Below are 16,908 nucleotides of genomic sequence, written 5' to 3'. Positions count from 1 at the left end.
CTAATATGGCTACTACTTAGTCTTAGAGCTATAGGGGAAGAATCCACTGTTAGCCTTGATAAAGCAGTAGCTGTTGACTGAAGAGCCACTGAGGGTGACTAAGCTGTTTTATGTAGTCTGTAATATCTTGATGAGGATTGCAGTATGGAAACAACACTTTATTAATAGGAACTAATATGAAGAATATTACAGTAAGAAAGCAACAGTATTGTGACTGCTCCTGCAAGAGGCTGGGGCCTAGCCTTGTTGCCATCCTGCCACGCCAGGAAGTTCCTACTGTCTTACCCAGACTGTCTCCTGGGATGCCATGCTTTCTGGACACTATGTTCCAGGAGGATTTATTATGTTAGTCATGGTCAGGGGAAAAAAAATGGACTCGTAGAACCATAGAAAATTGGGTTGGAAGGGACCTCAGGAGGTCATCTAGTCCAGTCCTGTACTCAAAGCAGGATCATCCCCAACTATATCATCCCAGCAAAGGCTTTGTCTAGCCAGGTCTTAAAAACCTCCAACAATGGAGAGTCCACAGCCTATTTCAGTGCTTTACTACCTTCCTAGTGAGAATTTTTCCTAAACTTCCCTTGCTGCAACTTGAGATCATTGCTGCTTGTTCTGTCATCTGCACTAAGAACAGTTACTCTATCCTCTTTGGGACCACCCTTCAAGTAGTTGAAGGCTGCTATTAAATCCCCTTTCAGTCTTCTTTTTTCTAGACTAAGCCCAATTCCCTCAGCCTCTTCTCAGAAGCCATGTGTACAAGCCCCTAACCATTTTCACTGCCCTCCACCTCTCCAATTTGTTCCATATCCTTTCTGTAGTGGGGAGTCCAGAACTGGACACAGTATTTCAGATGTGGCCTCACCAGTGCTGAAGAGAGGGGAAGAATCACTTTCATTGATCTCATGGCAATGCTCTTACTAATGTGGCACAGTATGCCACTAGCCTTCTTGACAACACAAAAAAGGCCCAAAAAACTAACACTGTTAGTTTATATTCAGCTTATTGCCCACTGTAACCCCCAGATCCTTTTCTGAAGAGCTGCTGCTTAGCCAGTCAGTCTCCAGTCTGTACCAGTGCATGGAATTGTTCTGTCCTAAGTGCAGAACTTTGTACTTCTCCTTATTGAACCTCATGAGATTTATTTTGGTCCACTTCTCCAATTTGCTGAGGTCTCTTTGAATCCTAGCCCAACCCTCTTGCTACTCCCCCGGCTTGGTGTCATCTGTAAATTCCTACAGCACTCCACTTGATGCTGGCAGCTGACTAGACATCAAGCCATTGATTACTACCTTCCGAGCCTGATCCAGCCAGTTTTCTATCTACCTTACAGTCCATTCATCCAACCTGTGCTTCTTTATCTTGCTCGTGAGAATACTTGGAGAGACTATATCAAAATCTTGCTAAAGTCAAGTTATATCTCCTCCACTGCTCTTCCTGCATCCACAGAGCCAGTCATCTCATCATAGAAGGCAATCAGATTTTTCAAGTGTAACTTCTTGGTGAATCCATTCTGACTGTTCCTAATCACCTCCTTCTCTTCCAGATGCTTAGCGATGGATTCCTTGAGGATCTGCTCCATGATTTATCCAGGGATGGAAGTGAGGCTGACCAGACTGTAGTTCCTTGGAACCTCCTTCTTCCCTTTCTTAAAGATGGATGCTATATAAAAGATGCCCTTTTCCAATCATGCAGGACCTTTCCCAATCACCACAAGTTTTCAAAGATAATAGCCAGTGCTTCTGCAATCAGGTCAGCCAACTCCCTTAGCATCCTTGAGTGTATCACATCCAGCCCCATAGACTTGCACACATCCATCTTTTTTCTAAATAGGCCCTAACCTATTTTTTCAGCACTTTTGGCTGCTCACCTCCTTTCCAGACTGTGCTGCCAGGTGCAGTGGTCCAGGAGCTGAATTTGCCTGTGGACTCTGAGGTGAAAAAGGCATTGAGTATTTCAGAAGAATTTATATATGTTTCTAAATATTGTGCCTTCCAAAAACAAAGGGTGCCTGTAGGTGTGCAGGGAGTTGCTAAGATGCACTATAATTACAGCGTGTCTTGAGCAGACTCAATTAATTGAATCTGCTGGAGTGTGCTAATTAGCATGCTCCAGCAGCCTCCATGTCTCATGTATCGTAGTTTCATAGTTGGTAGGGTTGGAAGGGACCTGAGCAGATCATCAAGTCCGACCCCCTGCCATGGCAAGAAGAAGTACTGGGGTCAAACAACCCCAACGAGGTGTTCATCTAACCTCCTCTTAAAGACCCCCAGGGTAGGAGCCAGCACCATTTCGCTTGGAAGTTGGTTCCAGGTCCTAGCAGCCCTGACAGTGAAGTAGTGCCTTCTGATGTCTAGTTTGAATCTACCCTCTGCCAGCTTGTCACTGTTATTTCTAGTCACTCCTGGGAGTGCTCAGGGGAACAGGGACTCCCCCAATGCCTGCTGGTCCCCTCTGGCTAGTTTGTAACAGGCCACTAGATTCCCCCTTCAGCCTTCTCTTGTGGAGGCTGAACAGGTTCAGGTCCCTCAGCCTCTTCTCATAGGGCCTGCCCTGCTGCCCCCTGATCATGCGGGTGGCCCTCTTCTGAACCCTCTCAATGCTGTCCACATCTCTCCTGCAGTGTGGCACCCAGAACTGGATGCAGTACTCCAACTGCAGCCTGACCAGTGCTTCATAGAGGGGGAGGATCATCTCCTTGGACCTGCTTGAGATGCATCTGTGGATGCATGACAAGGTGTGGTTGGCCCTCCTGACCGCGTCCCCACACTGTCGGCCCATGTTCATTTTGTCATCAATAATGATTCAAAGATCCCCTTCTGCCTCTGCACTAACAAGAAGGGAGTTCCCCAGCATGTAGGTATACTGCTGGTTCTTCCTCCCCAGGTGCAGCACCTTGCACTTGTCAGGGTTGAAACCCATCCTGTTCTCATCTCAGGTTACCCCTGTAACCTGTCCAGATCAAATTGCAGCCTGTTCCTCCATTCTAGTGTGCCCACATCCCCCCACATCTTAGTGTCATCAGCAAATTTGAATAGGGTGCTTTTTATCCCCTCATCCAAGTCACTGATGAATCATCCCCATGCTTCTAAATGGTAGTGAGGCACTTCAACTAAAGCTCATTCAACCCTGCCATTTTGAAGGTCAGGGATGCTGATACACTGCAGGCACTTTAATTAGAGCGGCTCTCAGAGCCACTCTAATGAAAGCATCCCCTGCTTCATCCCTGGAGCATGTGTAATAATGCCCCAGAGTGGTTGTTTTATTTGGGGGCATGTTGTATGTGAGAAAATACAGCAGTAAACAGGATGAAAATATATTTAGATCCAATTTTTGTATTGTCTGTGTTACAAATTTGTCCCTTGGTGAATGGATATCGCTGAGTGGACCTGGGTATGCAAATTAAGAAAATGCTTAAACACTTTTCAAAGTGTTTAGTCAGGGACTGGGCCTTTTTTGTGTAACCACCAGTGTTTAGCCCCTTAAAGCTACACATGCCTTGAAATCAGCATAAAGCTTAAGACACCCTTGAAAAGTAAGAGCATCTGGGCAAAAGCTAAGTGCTCTTATACTGTTCCTTTGTCTTTGCTTTCCCAAGGATAGCTCCACTTCCTCACAGCAGGACTATCACTCAACTCAAGAGATTTAGGAAGAGAGGGCTGTCTCAGGCAAAACTTCCTATTGCAAGTGCATCTAGTTCCCAAGGAATATAATTATATGTACTATACAAACAGTTTCTTCTCCCTCCTCAAGTTCTTCTGAAGAATGATGAAGACTGTAATTTGAGCAGACTTCAGAGATTCATGAAATTGGGAAGAATGCTGCAGAGCTCCAATTCCCTTGGAGGTCTTTATCCATAGTATGCTAATTTTTGTATTGCGTATTGCAAGGTATCACTTTTGCCCTATATTTTGAGATATATTTCACAGTATTTTTGGTAAAGGCTCTTCTTTTTAATTTTTTAAGTAATTAGGTGTCTGTAATATAATGATGTAATAGAAGAAATTTTATTTCAATAATTATATACCTTAAAAGACTATTAACTATACACTGCATTCTGAATATTAGCTATATTCTTCCAGAATCTTTGCATTTACCTTATTGTATCCATAAATGGATTTCCACCTCTCTGCTTATGACAGCAGTTTGTTTTACTTGTGGGTGGACTATGTATTGACTGATCTTTAAAATCTTGATAATAAAATATAGTGGATAATGATATTTCTTTCAAGTGTAATGCATCTAGAGAATGCATATTTTCTTTTCAGGTAACTAAATCCAATACAGAGGTTACTGAAGGAAGTCCAGCAGAAAGCTACTGCCAAGAGGACTGTGTTGTTATTGATGGAATAGCTTTCAGGGTGGTGGATTGTATTGAGAATATAACAAATAAGTTTAAAGAAATAGATTCTCTGATGGCTGAATTCCAAAATGTTTAATTCTGAAACCAACTCACAAACAGAATAACCAGCCCTATCAGGATACTCACATATTGTCTATCCCACTCCGCCCCACCGCCTATATTCATAGGCTTAAATAAGTGAATGCTATACAAAGAATTCAAAGGTAATTTAATATTAAGTATTAACTGATAACACTTCTAACAAAATAATGGTATATTTTGAAGTGAATAGTTGTTTAAAACGTAAATATACATTTATACTGTTTTCCTAATTTCATAGAATATTTTTGTTAAGGTTTGAAACAAGTTATAGATACTGAAAGTGTATCTGTCTTTATAAAATAAAGGTAGATAAACTTATTGTGTTGATTCTGAACACTTCTTGAATTCTCAAGGCATTTTGACAAGATGGTGCACCTTTCGGATATTCAGAAAGAAGTTATTTAAGTAAATCCTCCGGTAGTCATGAATAATCTTAGCTATGCAGCTTTATCCAATATGAAACAGTGATGGGGTTTGTTAGTCCTTTGATCCTCATATACAAGTCTCAGTTGATTGTACTGAGCTCAAATTTAGATCTGGGTAATTCAGCTATGGAGACTATGTTCTGTTCCTAAAATACTTCTTCCTGACAGTAACCACATTATGTATTTTGGAATTAGAGGGTTATTGTATATGCAGTGTATACCTATCTCAGTAGTCTGAAAATAATGTTGAAAAGTATGGAAAAAGAAAAAAAAATCCCACGCAAAATACTAAAATAATAGGGAGAGGTCAAAGCACACCCAATGTAAATGAACCAAATGCTCATTAGTTGAAACAAAGGACAAAGTAGAATAAGAAAAAAACAGAATGATGCAAATACAGTTTCAGCATTGGAGATTAAAGTGTTTTAATGTTATTTTGGTGAAAGAATATGAACTTGTCCAAAAACATGACTTTTGTTAAAAGTTGTCCACAATGTAAAAGATATATTTTAAAATATTACTTGCTTATAACACACTTTTTTTCAAAAGTAATAAAAGTGTTAACAAAACTGTCATAATTTGTTTTTATTTTCAGGCAAACTATTTTTAAAGTTAATAACTTTTTGATGTTTATGATCTAAAATTTGAAAATAGCAGTTTGGAAAAACTTCATTTTTAAGGTGCTGTTTCACATTTAAAATATTTATAAATTTTAACATTTAAAAGTAAAACATTTAAAATTTTTATACATTTTCCATTAATGAGGTTCACATTTTGAGTATAGGTTTATTGACTATAAATACACCCACTTAAAAATGAACCCAAAATAAGGGGGAAGGTGAAGACTTAATATTATTCACTGCTAGATGAAACCTTGAACTACCTAGAGGGCTTGCAGTGGACTTCAGTAGGTCATAATTTCCATTGTCTTAAATTAGACTGCTCAGACTCTATAAAACAATCTAAGTATTTGTAGATTTGAGGCTTCAGACTAAACTTTTTAGGGTCCGGGCATTGTCTCTGCCTTAGGAAGAAAGATGACAAGGATGCACAAGCACTCTTACCTCCATTAAGTGTGAATTTTTTGGATGTGAAGGTCTCTCTGCACCACTCTACCCTCCCTTCCTGTAGACAGCAGCAGAGCTGGGGTTGGGGGGGGGAGGCAGAGTGGCCTGCATCAGCCCAGCCCTGATTGCAGGACAGGCAGACAGGATCGATTTCTCCACCTCCAACCCAATAGGCAAACATCTGTTGGGTCAAGGGGTGACTCTAACTTGTGACACTTTATGCAAAGTGCCATGTGTTAGAGCAGGGACCTGCACATGCCAGTGCCCTGTATGTTACAGGAAGGGTCTTCATGTCACAAAAGTCAATGTTGAAGGATATATTAGAGGAAGACGAGTAGAGTAGATGCTGCAAATCCAGTTGTGTGGATGCAGAAACTCTGTTAACCTATGCAAATAATGTGGAGGAAGCTACAACTACTGTTGCAGAACCTATCTGGGAAAAACCACAAGACAGAACCAGAAAGGGGATTCTCAATTGTCCCACTTCCTACCTCTGGTGAGGGTGAGGGGTGAAATTTGTATTATCCTCCCCATTTTTTTTATAACTTTATTTGTATAAAATTTGAATGATCAGGCTTTACAGTACTGAAATGAATTTTATCTGACTTGTTTTGAAAATGATTGTATTTAAAATAACATTTTACTATTTTAACATATTTGCAATACATGTTATAACTGCCTCACCTAATCCTCTGCTCTTATAATAGTTCATGCTTGCTTTGTGTTTATGGTAGAAGAGTGAAAGCATTCTTTATTCGGTACTTGCTGCTGATTTAAAAAGTAAAAACACTTTAATACCAAAATGGAAACAGAAGACTAAGCTAGAGAAGGTAAACTGTAAATAATGTGTATTCCTTAACACAAAATGTTCTTTTAGATTGAGATGTTTTTAACCTGCTGCTCACATTTTGAAAAGAATGACAGGACTATAGGAATCATAATCTGCTGAGCTTCACCTCAGTAACAGGAAAACTGAAAGAGTATAATTAAGGATAGGGGAATGAAACACTTGGATAAGTATATGCTGATACGATCAAACAAGCCTAGTTGCTATAAGGGTAAGTCATGCCTTTCTGACCTGTTAAATTCTGAGAGTCAAAAATACAGTGGATAAAGGGCATCTGGTGGAAGTAATTTACTTAAATTTTCAAAAGGTTTTTGATAAAATCCCTCACAAGAAACTAGTAAGGAAAATAAGTAGCCACAAGGTAAGGGCTAAAGCCCTGTCAAGGATTAAAAATGAATAAGCCAAAGAAATAGTCATAATAAAAATCTTCTTTACAGAATAAAGGTAAATAATTAGTGGGGAAATGCAAGGCACTTAACAACAATCAGATTTCAATGGTTTTACTCAGTGGCTAATATGCAACAGGGGTCATTATGATTGCATCTTTACTTACAATTTTCAGGAAATCTTTCTTCATTGCACTTCCATTGTATCAGGGTTAGCACTGGCAAGAGTTCTGACAGTGTGGGCACAGTTGTTTTTAAAAACATGTTTTCTAACTGTTTGAAAAAGCTAGTAAAAGTAATTGTACCCAGTTGATCAGTACAGTTTGAACTTGTATACTGTAGTTATTGCTAGCACAGATGTAAATGCAATGACAAAAAGTGTGCTCAAGGATTTCCACATAGACACAGCTATTACTACCGTTTATCAGTGGAGAGGGAGGAGAATCAGCATTTCTCTCAGTTTTGTTATGAGCCAGCAGATTCCATGTAGCCTAAACGCAGAAAAACCATAATAAAAACATCTAAAATAGGAAACCTGTATTTTTAAAAAGTTTACTGAAAAAAAATTGAGATACCATAGTTTTTGCCTGTCTTGTGGACAGGTCAGAAGAAAGTTAAGAAGTTTTAACATTGGAAACAAAGCATATAACATGTTCTCAGTCTTTATTTTATTGAGTCATCAGCTGCACTGTGCTGTAGCTAAATTTGGAATAATTTTCTAAGAGCTACAACCTTTAAAAAAAAATATTTAGAATTCATTTTCTCTCTCCATCTTTTGGTAACTGAGGTACAACACAATCTGGCCCTATCCCGTTTGCCTGCTCCAACATATAGTAATTGCAACTACTAAAAGAAAAACTTGCTTAAAGCATGAACCTAAAATATAATTACAGATTTTTAAAATTAAAAAAGTGAGTAACAATTATCTACAAATCATTGCTACATCAGTATGTCTATCCAGTATTTCCTTCCTTACCCATCAACGTTTCAGTTTAGAGTTCTAAGTTGTCTCTATTACATTCAGGGCTTGAGCCCCAGCCACATGAAATTAATGTTAGGGAAACTTATGCTTAAATAGTATTCTCTTCACCACTGCTTGCAGGATTTAAAATACATAATCCATAAAATCCATAATTTAATATAACATTTTCCCAGAACAAGAAATCAACCCTTACATACATCCTCTGTAGTCTAGCAATTTTACTGGACGGAGAAAAAATGTTAAATGTAAGGACTGTATGATTCAGCCCTTGGTGAGAGGCCTAGACAAATCAGTGCATCTTTCAATTTTTTCCCCTCTATGTAGGCACATGACATTTGTGTGCATTTCTAGCAGGAAATTCCACAAGTGGTGACTTACCAGAAAAATTACTATGGTCCATAAAAATCTTGACCATTCATAAGAACTAGCATTTGAATTGAAGATGATTAATATTTTGGGTCAGAAGGGAGTAGTAGTCTCTGAAGCAACACTGTCGCAGGGCACCTCGGTGCTCTGCTCCTAGAGAGGAGAAACTGCCAGGGAGAGCGCCTAATGAGCACAGCTGCGGGTTGCCAGGGTAACAAGAGCAGCTGCGGGTTGCCGGAGCAACTAAGGGGAGCCAGCTGCCGGTAGGGGGCAGGGCCTGGCCCTTATAAAGCCCAGGGCTAAGGCCAGGCTGGCAGTTCTCTGCCAGCCACTGGGGAGGCAGGAGCTCCCTCAGCCAAGATATGGGAAGAAGCCGGAGTTGCAAGTATAGCTCATGATAGCCCTGGAGGCTTGAGCCACGATACTAAGTTATGGCCATGCGGCTTGTAGTTATGTTATAGCCTAGAGGCTTGTACTTTGAGTTTGTTTGGCTCTGTTTATTACACCGGAGGTTTGGGTGAGGCTGTAGGGTTTGGAGGAGGCCTCATAAAGGGCCCCACAGGAGTGTGGGGGCCCCAGCACCCGAGGAGGGCGCAGTATCCTCATAGGGACCCCAGAGGGGTGGGGCCCCAGTGCCTGAGTGAGGGCGCAGTCTAGCGCCAAGAGGGTGCATTGTCCTCATAGGGACCCCATAGGGGTGGGGTGCCCTAGCGCCAGTGAAGGCGCAGCTTGCACGCCAGTGAAGGCACAACTGGTGGCAAGGAGTGCAACCAGTGGGTTGCGGGCGGGGAACGAAGACCCCGGGTTGTGTGCGGGGTACGTAGACCCCAGCCCCAGAGAGGGGCAGCTTTGTGAGGCCCCAGAGTGGGCATGACGAGCCCCAGAAAGGGGCACTGCTAGGAAGCCCTAGCATAGATGTGGCAAGCCCCAGGAAGGGGGAGCGCACTTTAGAGGAGCCCAGCGTGGGCCCAACGAGTCCCCGAGAAAGGCAGGTGCTATTGAGAAGCCCAAGGTGGGCACGGCGAGCCCCGAAGAGGGGGGAGTGCCATATTGAGAAGCCCGAGATGGGCATTGCGAGCCCAGCCATAGGCTAGTGCGGCAACACCCCTCAGACAGAGGCAAGGTGCTGCGGTTGTCCCTGAGGAGAGGGGATAGCAGTGCGATGAGCCTGGGTCAGAGAGGGTACCCGTGCGGTTGGCCTGAAGGACCGGAGGCCCGCTAGAGGGTCCGTGAGTGGGACCACACTTTCAGAGAAGGCCCAGAGTGGGCTTGATGAGAGTCCCAGTGAGAGGCTGGGTACTAGAGAGAGCCCAGAGTGGGCTAGACTATACAGGAGGCCCGGGAAGCGGGCGTGCAGACATACCAACGTCTATTACATCTGCGAGGCTTGGGGCATGGTATTAGGGGCTTGTAGGACCCATGCATAGTCCATAAGGCTAGGGTGTCCGGAGAACACCCACCATATCGGGAGACTCCCCAGGGGTTCCAGAAGAACCGTGGGGACAGAGGTCCCAAGTAGCCGTGCCCAGGGAAGACACAAGGCAGCCTCCCTATTACATTTTCCAACAAGACGTGGCGGGCGAGAATTAGAGGGTGCCCTTGGGCCGGCCTTGACACGGAACGAGGGACCTCAAGGAGATCACGGCCCTCCTAAAGGACCCTGCCGTGACAAACACTGTTCAGAGGTTAATAGTAGGGAGCTTTTGGCATTTCACTGAACTGATAAATGACAGCCAGTTCTGCATGTACAGGATGGGCTCAATGTGGTCACAAGCTATCTTTCTCAAATGGAATAGCTGCATTCTTTACTGTTTAGATTTGCTTGGTGACATTCACTGTTAAACCCAGATAGTATGCATAGCAATTGTCTAGACTACAGAAGTGATTCTCAACCAGGGTGTCATGAGATTCTCTAAAGGATGTAGTAGGGTGCCATGTAATATAAAGTGTGTAAACACTTACACATGATTCACATGATAAAGATTTCCACTAGAAATCCATAGTGTCAAAAGTACTATCAACACACAGAATCCATATAACCAGAACGGGAAAGAGTATCTTTGGACATTAAATTGTAGGAGGACAGGGGGAGTCATGTGGAGGAAATTCCTGCTTGCTCCCTTCCCTTCAGTGTCCAGGAGACAAGATGTCTCGCTAGCAATGGGATGAGCTGCAGTGCTGGCTAGAGCAGGGCAGCTGGAGAGCTGGTCCCAGTGCAGCAGTCCCAGGAAGCCCTGAGGTAGATCTGGGGGGTAAAATGGAATAATCCTCTTACCTCATAAGTTCTCCTAGGTTGGGGTGCAGGCAAGCCCATAAGTGAAGGGACAGGCAACAGGGATGCCTGGGACAGGGCAGCAACCAGCACAGTTGTTCACACCCTCAGGGGAGGAAACACCTGATCTCAGCTCACCATAGGTGATTCACCTTAATACAGGACAGATGAGTTACACCTGAAGACCAGAAACCAATGCTGATAGGCTGGGAATATGTGGAGGAGAACCTAAAAGGATGCAGGAGGTGGTAATGGGAGGAATTCCATGCTGGAGAGAGGTAGTGGCAGGGGGTAAGGGGCACACCTATCCTTATTTCTTTATTTTTGTGACTGATGGACTACAGGGAATTCCTGGAAGTCAACCAGGAAGGTATTGTGTGTAACTCCTGTCTGTGAAACCTTAACACCAGGTGCCCTTGATCATCCAGGAGGCCTGTGGTGGGAGTGTAGGGCTTGGAGGAGCCCCCACTATAGGCCTGTGAAGTCTCACTCCAGGCCATAGCTGATTATTTTTGGACTAGTAGAAAGAGAGCCCTGATGGCAGAGCCAGTTTCCTTCTCTAGGATAGAATTTTACCTTAATACCATCAAGTTGTGGTGGGCAAGCATCCCAAGAAGGTAATGTACTCCCTAGGAGGGCACACAGCACTGATCGAGCCATGGAAAAGGGGCAAGACCACATATTTGGTGCATTGGCTGGGAACCCTGGTAAACCCAAGGCCATAAAGAGAATTTAAGGACATGAAGTGACAAGAGCTCCTACTAGATGCTGGAGCTACACTGGTACAGGATTTGCTGATACAAATTTTACAGGTACAACAGAAACAAATGGAGGATCTTCAGCCTAGAACAGAGGAGCAAGCTGCCCATAGTACCATAGTTTGGGAGACAGCAAACCTTGATTGAGAAACTGGAAGGGAGGCAGGGGATTGGACCGATTGTGAGTCTCAGAATGCCAAAGATGGATAAAGACAATGATCTGGAGGCCTACTTAGAATCACTTCTAAGGTAGGCTGTAGGATGTAGGCCTACCAACTGGCTCCGCTATTGACAGGTAGGGCATAAGCAGCCTATAGAGCCCTACCCTGGGAAGAAGTGGGGGACTACAAGAAGTTAAAAGAAGTCATCCTGTATAGGATGGAAGTATCCCCAGAATGCTATAGAACTCGATTTCAGGCCAAGAAGGAAGGAGATGCGAAAAGACCACAAGTCCTATTACAGAACCTTAGACAGTGCATAAATGGTTGATGTTGGCTCTGGATTTAGGACCCAGATGCCTTGTTCTGCAAGGAGAGTCACCCTTCTGCAAGGACTGACCATGACCTTTCTGTTTGATAATAGGCAAATTTATTGATACACAGTGATAACAGAAAAGAAATAATACAAACAATCGAGCAGTTCTATAGATCTACCTGTCATCAGAGTCAAGAAATGTCTGGCCAGGTTGCAGGCTTCACTCTAAAGCTCTCTCTTAGGTGTCAGATGTCAGCATACCAGCAGCCTGGCGGTGGGATGCTGAGGCCTACACCGCCCCCCACCCCTCCGGTGGGGTGGATGAGACATGCTGGTGGTGTGTCCTCTGTCCATGATGTCCTCAGGGACCCCTCCCAGGGGATGAGGACAGGGACCCCTCTCGGGGACCCTTTCAGGGAGAAGGATGGGGAGGAGGAGGACCTGGGTGGAGGACCCTTTGTTACTCTCAAATCTCTGCTTTTGTATTCTCCTTCCCTCTTGATGACTTTCCATCTGTGGCTGTCACTGATTGGTCTCTTTCTATTTGTCACACTGTCCATGTCCTGTGTTGTCAGCCAAAGTCCCATTTTCATAAACCTATCACAGGCCCACATTCTACTTTGGGGCTTTATTTGGTTGGTTTCCCTCAAACCCCAAAACTGCCACCCTCCCCTCTGCTTCTCTGGGGCCTTGCAAGCTGGTGCCACCTTACTTCATGCTATTGAACAGTGTGGTACATGCCCCCACTTTCCCAGGCTGTGTGTGTATTTGTTGGCCTTGTTGTGTTAGACAGCCTGTCTGATTCTGAAGGTCCAGAAACTGTGTGTGTGTGTGTGTGTGTGTGTGTGTGTGTGTGTGTGTGTGTGAAGTCAATTAACCCCTACTGCCCATCCTGAACCATTTTAATACATAGCATTATACCTTTAAGCCAATTTCCAAAAAGCAAACCTTTAAATACCATTTTCAAGCCATCAGTTGAGGTTGGAGACATGTTCACTCCCAGATGTGCTTGACATGATAGTATTAGAACAATTTATTAAATATTTGACAGCAAGCACCCAGCAATGGGTGCATAGGCACCAGCCTCAATCCTCAGAGGAAGCGCTGAAATTGGTGGAGGCTTTAAAAAGGCTGAAAGAGTGAACCCACCAGAAAACAAGTCAGCAGACCTATCGCCCATCGGTTGAAGAGTGCAAGGGACAGCTGCTGGGACCTGAGATCCTCACCATGGGGAATTGCGTTACTGTGTTACTCCTCTGGTAAACTAGGTCACTAGGCATGGGTGTGTTACAAGCATCATGAGGAGAGGGGACTGACTTGAGGGAAGGTGGCCATGTCCACTGAGTCCCCAAGTGAGCTGAGCAAGCTGGAGCAGCCAAGTGCCCTGATGAAAAATACAAGGAGACAGCACACAACAACTGTGCACCAGAGTGAGTACACACCAAAAATCTATCAAAGACAAGAACAGAACACCACCTGTCTCCAAACTCTCAGGCCTGATCCTCAAAGGAAATTTACAAACCACTTTTCACAGATGAGCCTATGAACTGGTCTGAGCTTTTCCCAGCCAGGACTATGTGTGTGCATGTCGTGGCTGGAGGTTATGGTGCCTCCTGCCCAGCTTTCATCAGGGGGATCCTCATTCCTGGCATTTTCTGGGGCTGTCGCACCACTGGCAGTCCCAACAGGCCTCATGACCCTGGTAGAGTTCAGTTTTAGCAGTCATGCCCAGGACCTGGGGCTGCCACCTTCCCCGTAGACCCAGCCCATACCTCCAAGTTTGTCCTGGCATGGAAACTCAGCAAAAACATGTTCTTCCCCTGCTGGCTGGTGATGCAGTGAGTGCCTCCTCCAGCTCTGAGACTGGGGCATTAAATGGTTTTTAAAAAATGAAAAAAGGAAATAGGTGTGGATGGAGTAAGGAGGGTTGCATTCATTCTGTCTGCACCTGGAGCTTGGGGAACGCCAGCAGCAGGAGGTTCACCTTCAGGAACACCAGCTGCTCCACCAAACCAGGATCCAAGGAGTTGCAGTGGGGTGTCACTATATCACCAGTAATGCTGAACACTGTCTTGCTTGGAACACTAGTTGGTGGACAGGACAGGTGTTTGTGGGCAACCATGGCCAGATCCGGCCACATTTGGCTGCAGCTTGCACAGTAGGCCAAGAGGTCGCACTGCAGCAACTCCATAGCCTGGCAAGATAGGCAGCCACCAAGGACTGAGTACTGCCTGCCTGATGGTGGGGTCTGGTGCCTCTGGACCCCATCATGGAAGCCATGCCCTTGGCTGACATTGGCAACACCTGTGTTAGAGGAGGAGACTGGCTGATGGATGGCATGCTGACATGGGACAGTGGATCCCCCTCTTCCACATCCCGCTTCCTCTGCCCTTCTGCCTCCCTGACTCTCGTCACCAGCACCTCCATCCACTGATTCAGGCTTTGGCTGCTGCATATACTCCCCTTCACTTCTGGCTCACACATGACAGCCAGCATGTGGGCCATACTGGACCGCAACGGATCGTTACCTCACAACAGGGATCACCTGGCTAAGGAGGGCATCGCCCGAGCTGAGGGACTCGATGGCCTCAAGGAAAGGCTTGAGGACCACCAAGATCTGGGAGATAGTATCCCACTCAGCTCTGTTTAAGGGAGCCGCTGTTCCCAATCTCCCTGAGCAAGGCCATCTCATGGGTGGCCTTCTGTTACTCCACCAGCCTCTCAAGCATTAGGTATATGGAGTTCCACCAAGTCTCCACATTCTGCATGATTTTGTGCTGTGGGATGTTCAGCTCTGCCTGTTTGTCCTGCAGCATGTTGCCCCCCTTGCGCTCTGGTGGAAGTAGCCTGCCACCTTCCTGCATTTTGAAATGAGCTTGCTGGTGGTACTGGCACCACCACCGGCAGCCCTGTCACCCTTCAAGGCGTTCCTGACAAGAAGGTGGAACTTGTGTGCCACACAGGGGATGCCAACAAAGTTGGTATTATGGACTGCCTTGACCATATTGGCCTCATTATCGATGATCATGAACCCGCGGGTGAGTTCACCCTACCCAATGAGCAACCCCTGCACCAAGCAGTTCATGGTCCCCATGATCTCTATTGCTGTGTGGGACTCATCCATCACCTTGGTTTGAAGGAGAGCCCACCAAGAGCCTGACTGGTCGCACCAGTGCCCTGTGAGAGAGAGGTATGTATGATCCCCACCCTGGCTGCTCCAGATGTCTGAGGTGAAGTGTAGGGCCACCTGTGGACCTACCTTACACAGCTCCTCCCTCAAGTACTCCCTGCATGCCTCATACAGGGAGGGTAGCACTGTCCTGCTGAAGGTGCGTGTGGGCACTTGGTATGATGAGGACACAAGCACTATGAACTGCCTGAACCCTGGCCAATCAACTAAGGAGAAGGGCTGGCCATCGACAGCAAGCATTTCCCCAATTGGTTGGGTGATCTTGCTTGCCTATGCAATGCACCCCCCTTTCTGTCCACCTTTCCCCCACTGTTCCAGTGTCGCCTGTCTCTGCTTTGGGAGGATGCGGACTTTGCAGCAAGAGTGGGATTTCCTTTTGGGCACGCCCCCATTGGTGCCAGGCTGCAGACAGCAGCAAGGGCAAGGGGGTGGTGCCTGCGAAGATGCATCAGCATCCCCATGGTGCTCATATGTTTTGTTCCCTTGCTTCAGCGGGTTTTGGCTTGGCAGTGCAGGCAGATAGCATACGTGGGATCATCTGCCAGCTCAAAATGATGCCAGACCACACTGCCCACTTGCTTTTGGGGTGTGGGTGCATGTGTGAATGCTGCAATTTCCCTCCTCCTCAGCAGGCAGAGGTACAGCAACAGAAGGAGCGGACTCAGTTGAGCCGATTGCCTCTTTACCCTCTACGTCAGCCTCCTCTGAGATGCCTTCTGGGGAAGGAGACCTGGCTCTAGGGGAAACTTGAGAGATGTGGAGCACAAACTTAGATGATTTCTCTTCCTTCTCCAGAATTTCCCTTGCTATGGCACTCAGATCCAAATCCAGCTTCAGCTCTTCCTCTGGCACTGGAAGGCTCAGCATGGAAATTGAAATGAGGATGAAGGAAACTATCATGCTGCTGCTGCTGCTGCTGCTGCTTGTTGTCATGGTGGTAGTGTGTGTGTGGGGGGGTTATGGCTGGTGCTTTTGGAGGGGATGCAGACTCAAGCACAGGCAGTGGCACTGGCACTGCTCCCCCCTCCTTGTTGCCTGTAGAACTAATGGAAACCTCATGCCTGCTTGTTGTAGCAAAGAGACCGCATCTCAGTTTGGAGGGGGGAGAGGGACTTACAGCTCTCCCTCTACCCCATCTTCCTCCCCTCCCTGAAGGCTTGCCAGCTGCCTTTCCAGCATGCTTCATGGTGTGTTTTATAGTGTCTTGTCTTTGCCTTGGTGTGCTGGAAAATCTGTCTCTTCTGTAATGTTATCTATCTGATTTATGTAATATATGTAGATAAGATAATTGTATGTATGTGTATTTATGTAATAACGAAAATAAAAATATATAAATGTATGTGTTTTCCTATATATATTCTATGTTATAATATGCAATATAATTATGCTGTGCTTCCCTGCACAGTGAATGGAATGCACACTGTGAGAGAGAGCACAGATTTAAAAAGAATCAAAATAGACTAAACAAAAAGGATTTTGGGGGAGGAATAAATTGAAAGGAATCAATCAATGAATATAATAATAAAATAAAAGGGTATAGAAACTAAAGCAAAAGATATTGCTGAATCCCACTTGCTAGGCTAGCAAGTAGGAAATTAATGGTTTAGAAACTTTGAAATGTTTCGACTGCCCTCATTTTGTCTTGAGGCTGTTTCAAAGCCCTTTGTTTTGTTTCAATTTCCCTGTTTCAAGCTTGAAAT

The 16,908-nt window shown here is 45.0% G+C and overlaps 1 protein-coding gene across 8 annotated transcripts in view; it reads left to right on the top strand.

Annotated features, from left to right (window-relative positions):
• ZCWPW2 (zinc finger CW-type and PWWP domain containing 2) overlaps nt 1-16,547 on the top strand; it is a 147,250-nt gene extending 130,703 nt beyond the window's left edge. For 4 of the 8 annotated variants that reach the window (XM_059728837.1, XM_059728835.1, XM_059728840.1 and 1 more), the window contains one exon: nt 1,544-4,359. In XM_059728837.1, coding sequence (XP_059584820.1) covers nt 1,544-1,837 — 294 coding nt within the window. In that variant the 3' untranslated portion in view covers nt 1,838-4,359. Of the gene's footprint in view, nt 1-1,543; nt 5,439-16,003 lie in introns of those variants that run through there. The other 4 variants (XM_019498023.2, XM_059728838.1, XM_059728839.1 and 1 more) reach the window with 3 other exon arrangements.
• Nucleotides 16,548-16,908: the final 361 nt, after the last annotated feature.

This window comes from Alligator mississippiensis, chromosome 5, assembly GCF_030867095.1.
Source record: "Alligator mississippiensis isolate rAllMis1 chromosome 5, rAllMis1, whole genome shotgun sequence".
Taxonomy (NCBI): domain Eukaryota; kingdom Metazoa; phylum Chordata; order Crocodylia; family Alligatoridae; genus Alligator; species Alligator mississippiensis.
The sequence above is the reverse complement of the archived record's forward strand: the minus strand, read 5'-3'. Positions and strand labels throughout refer to the sequence as shown.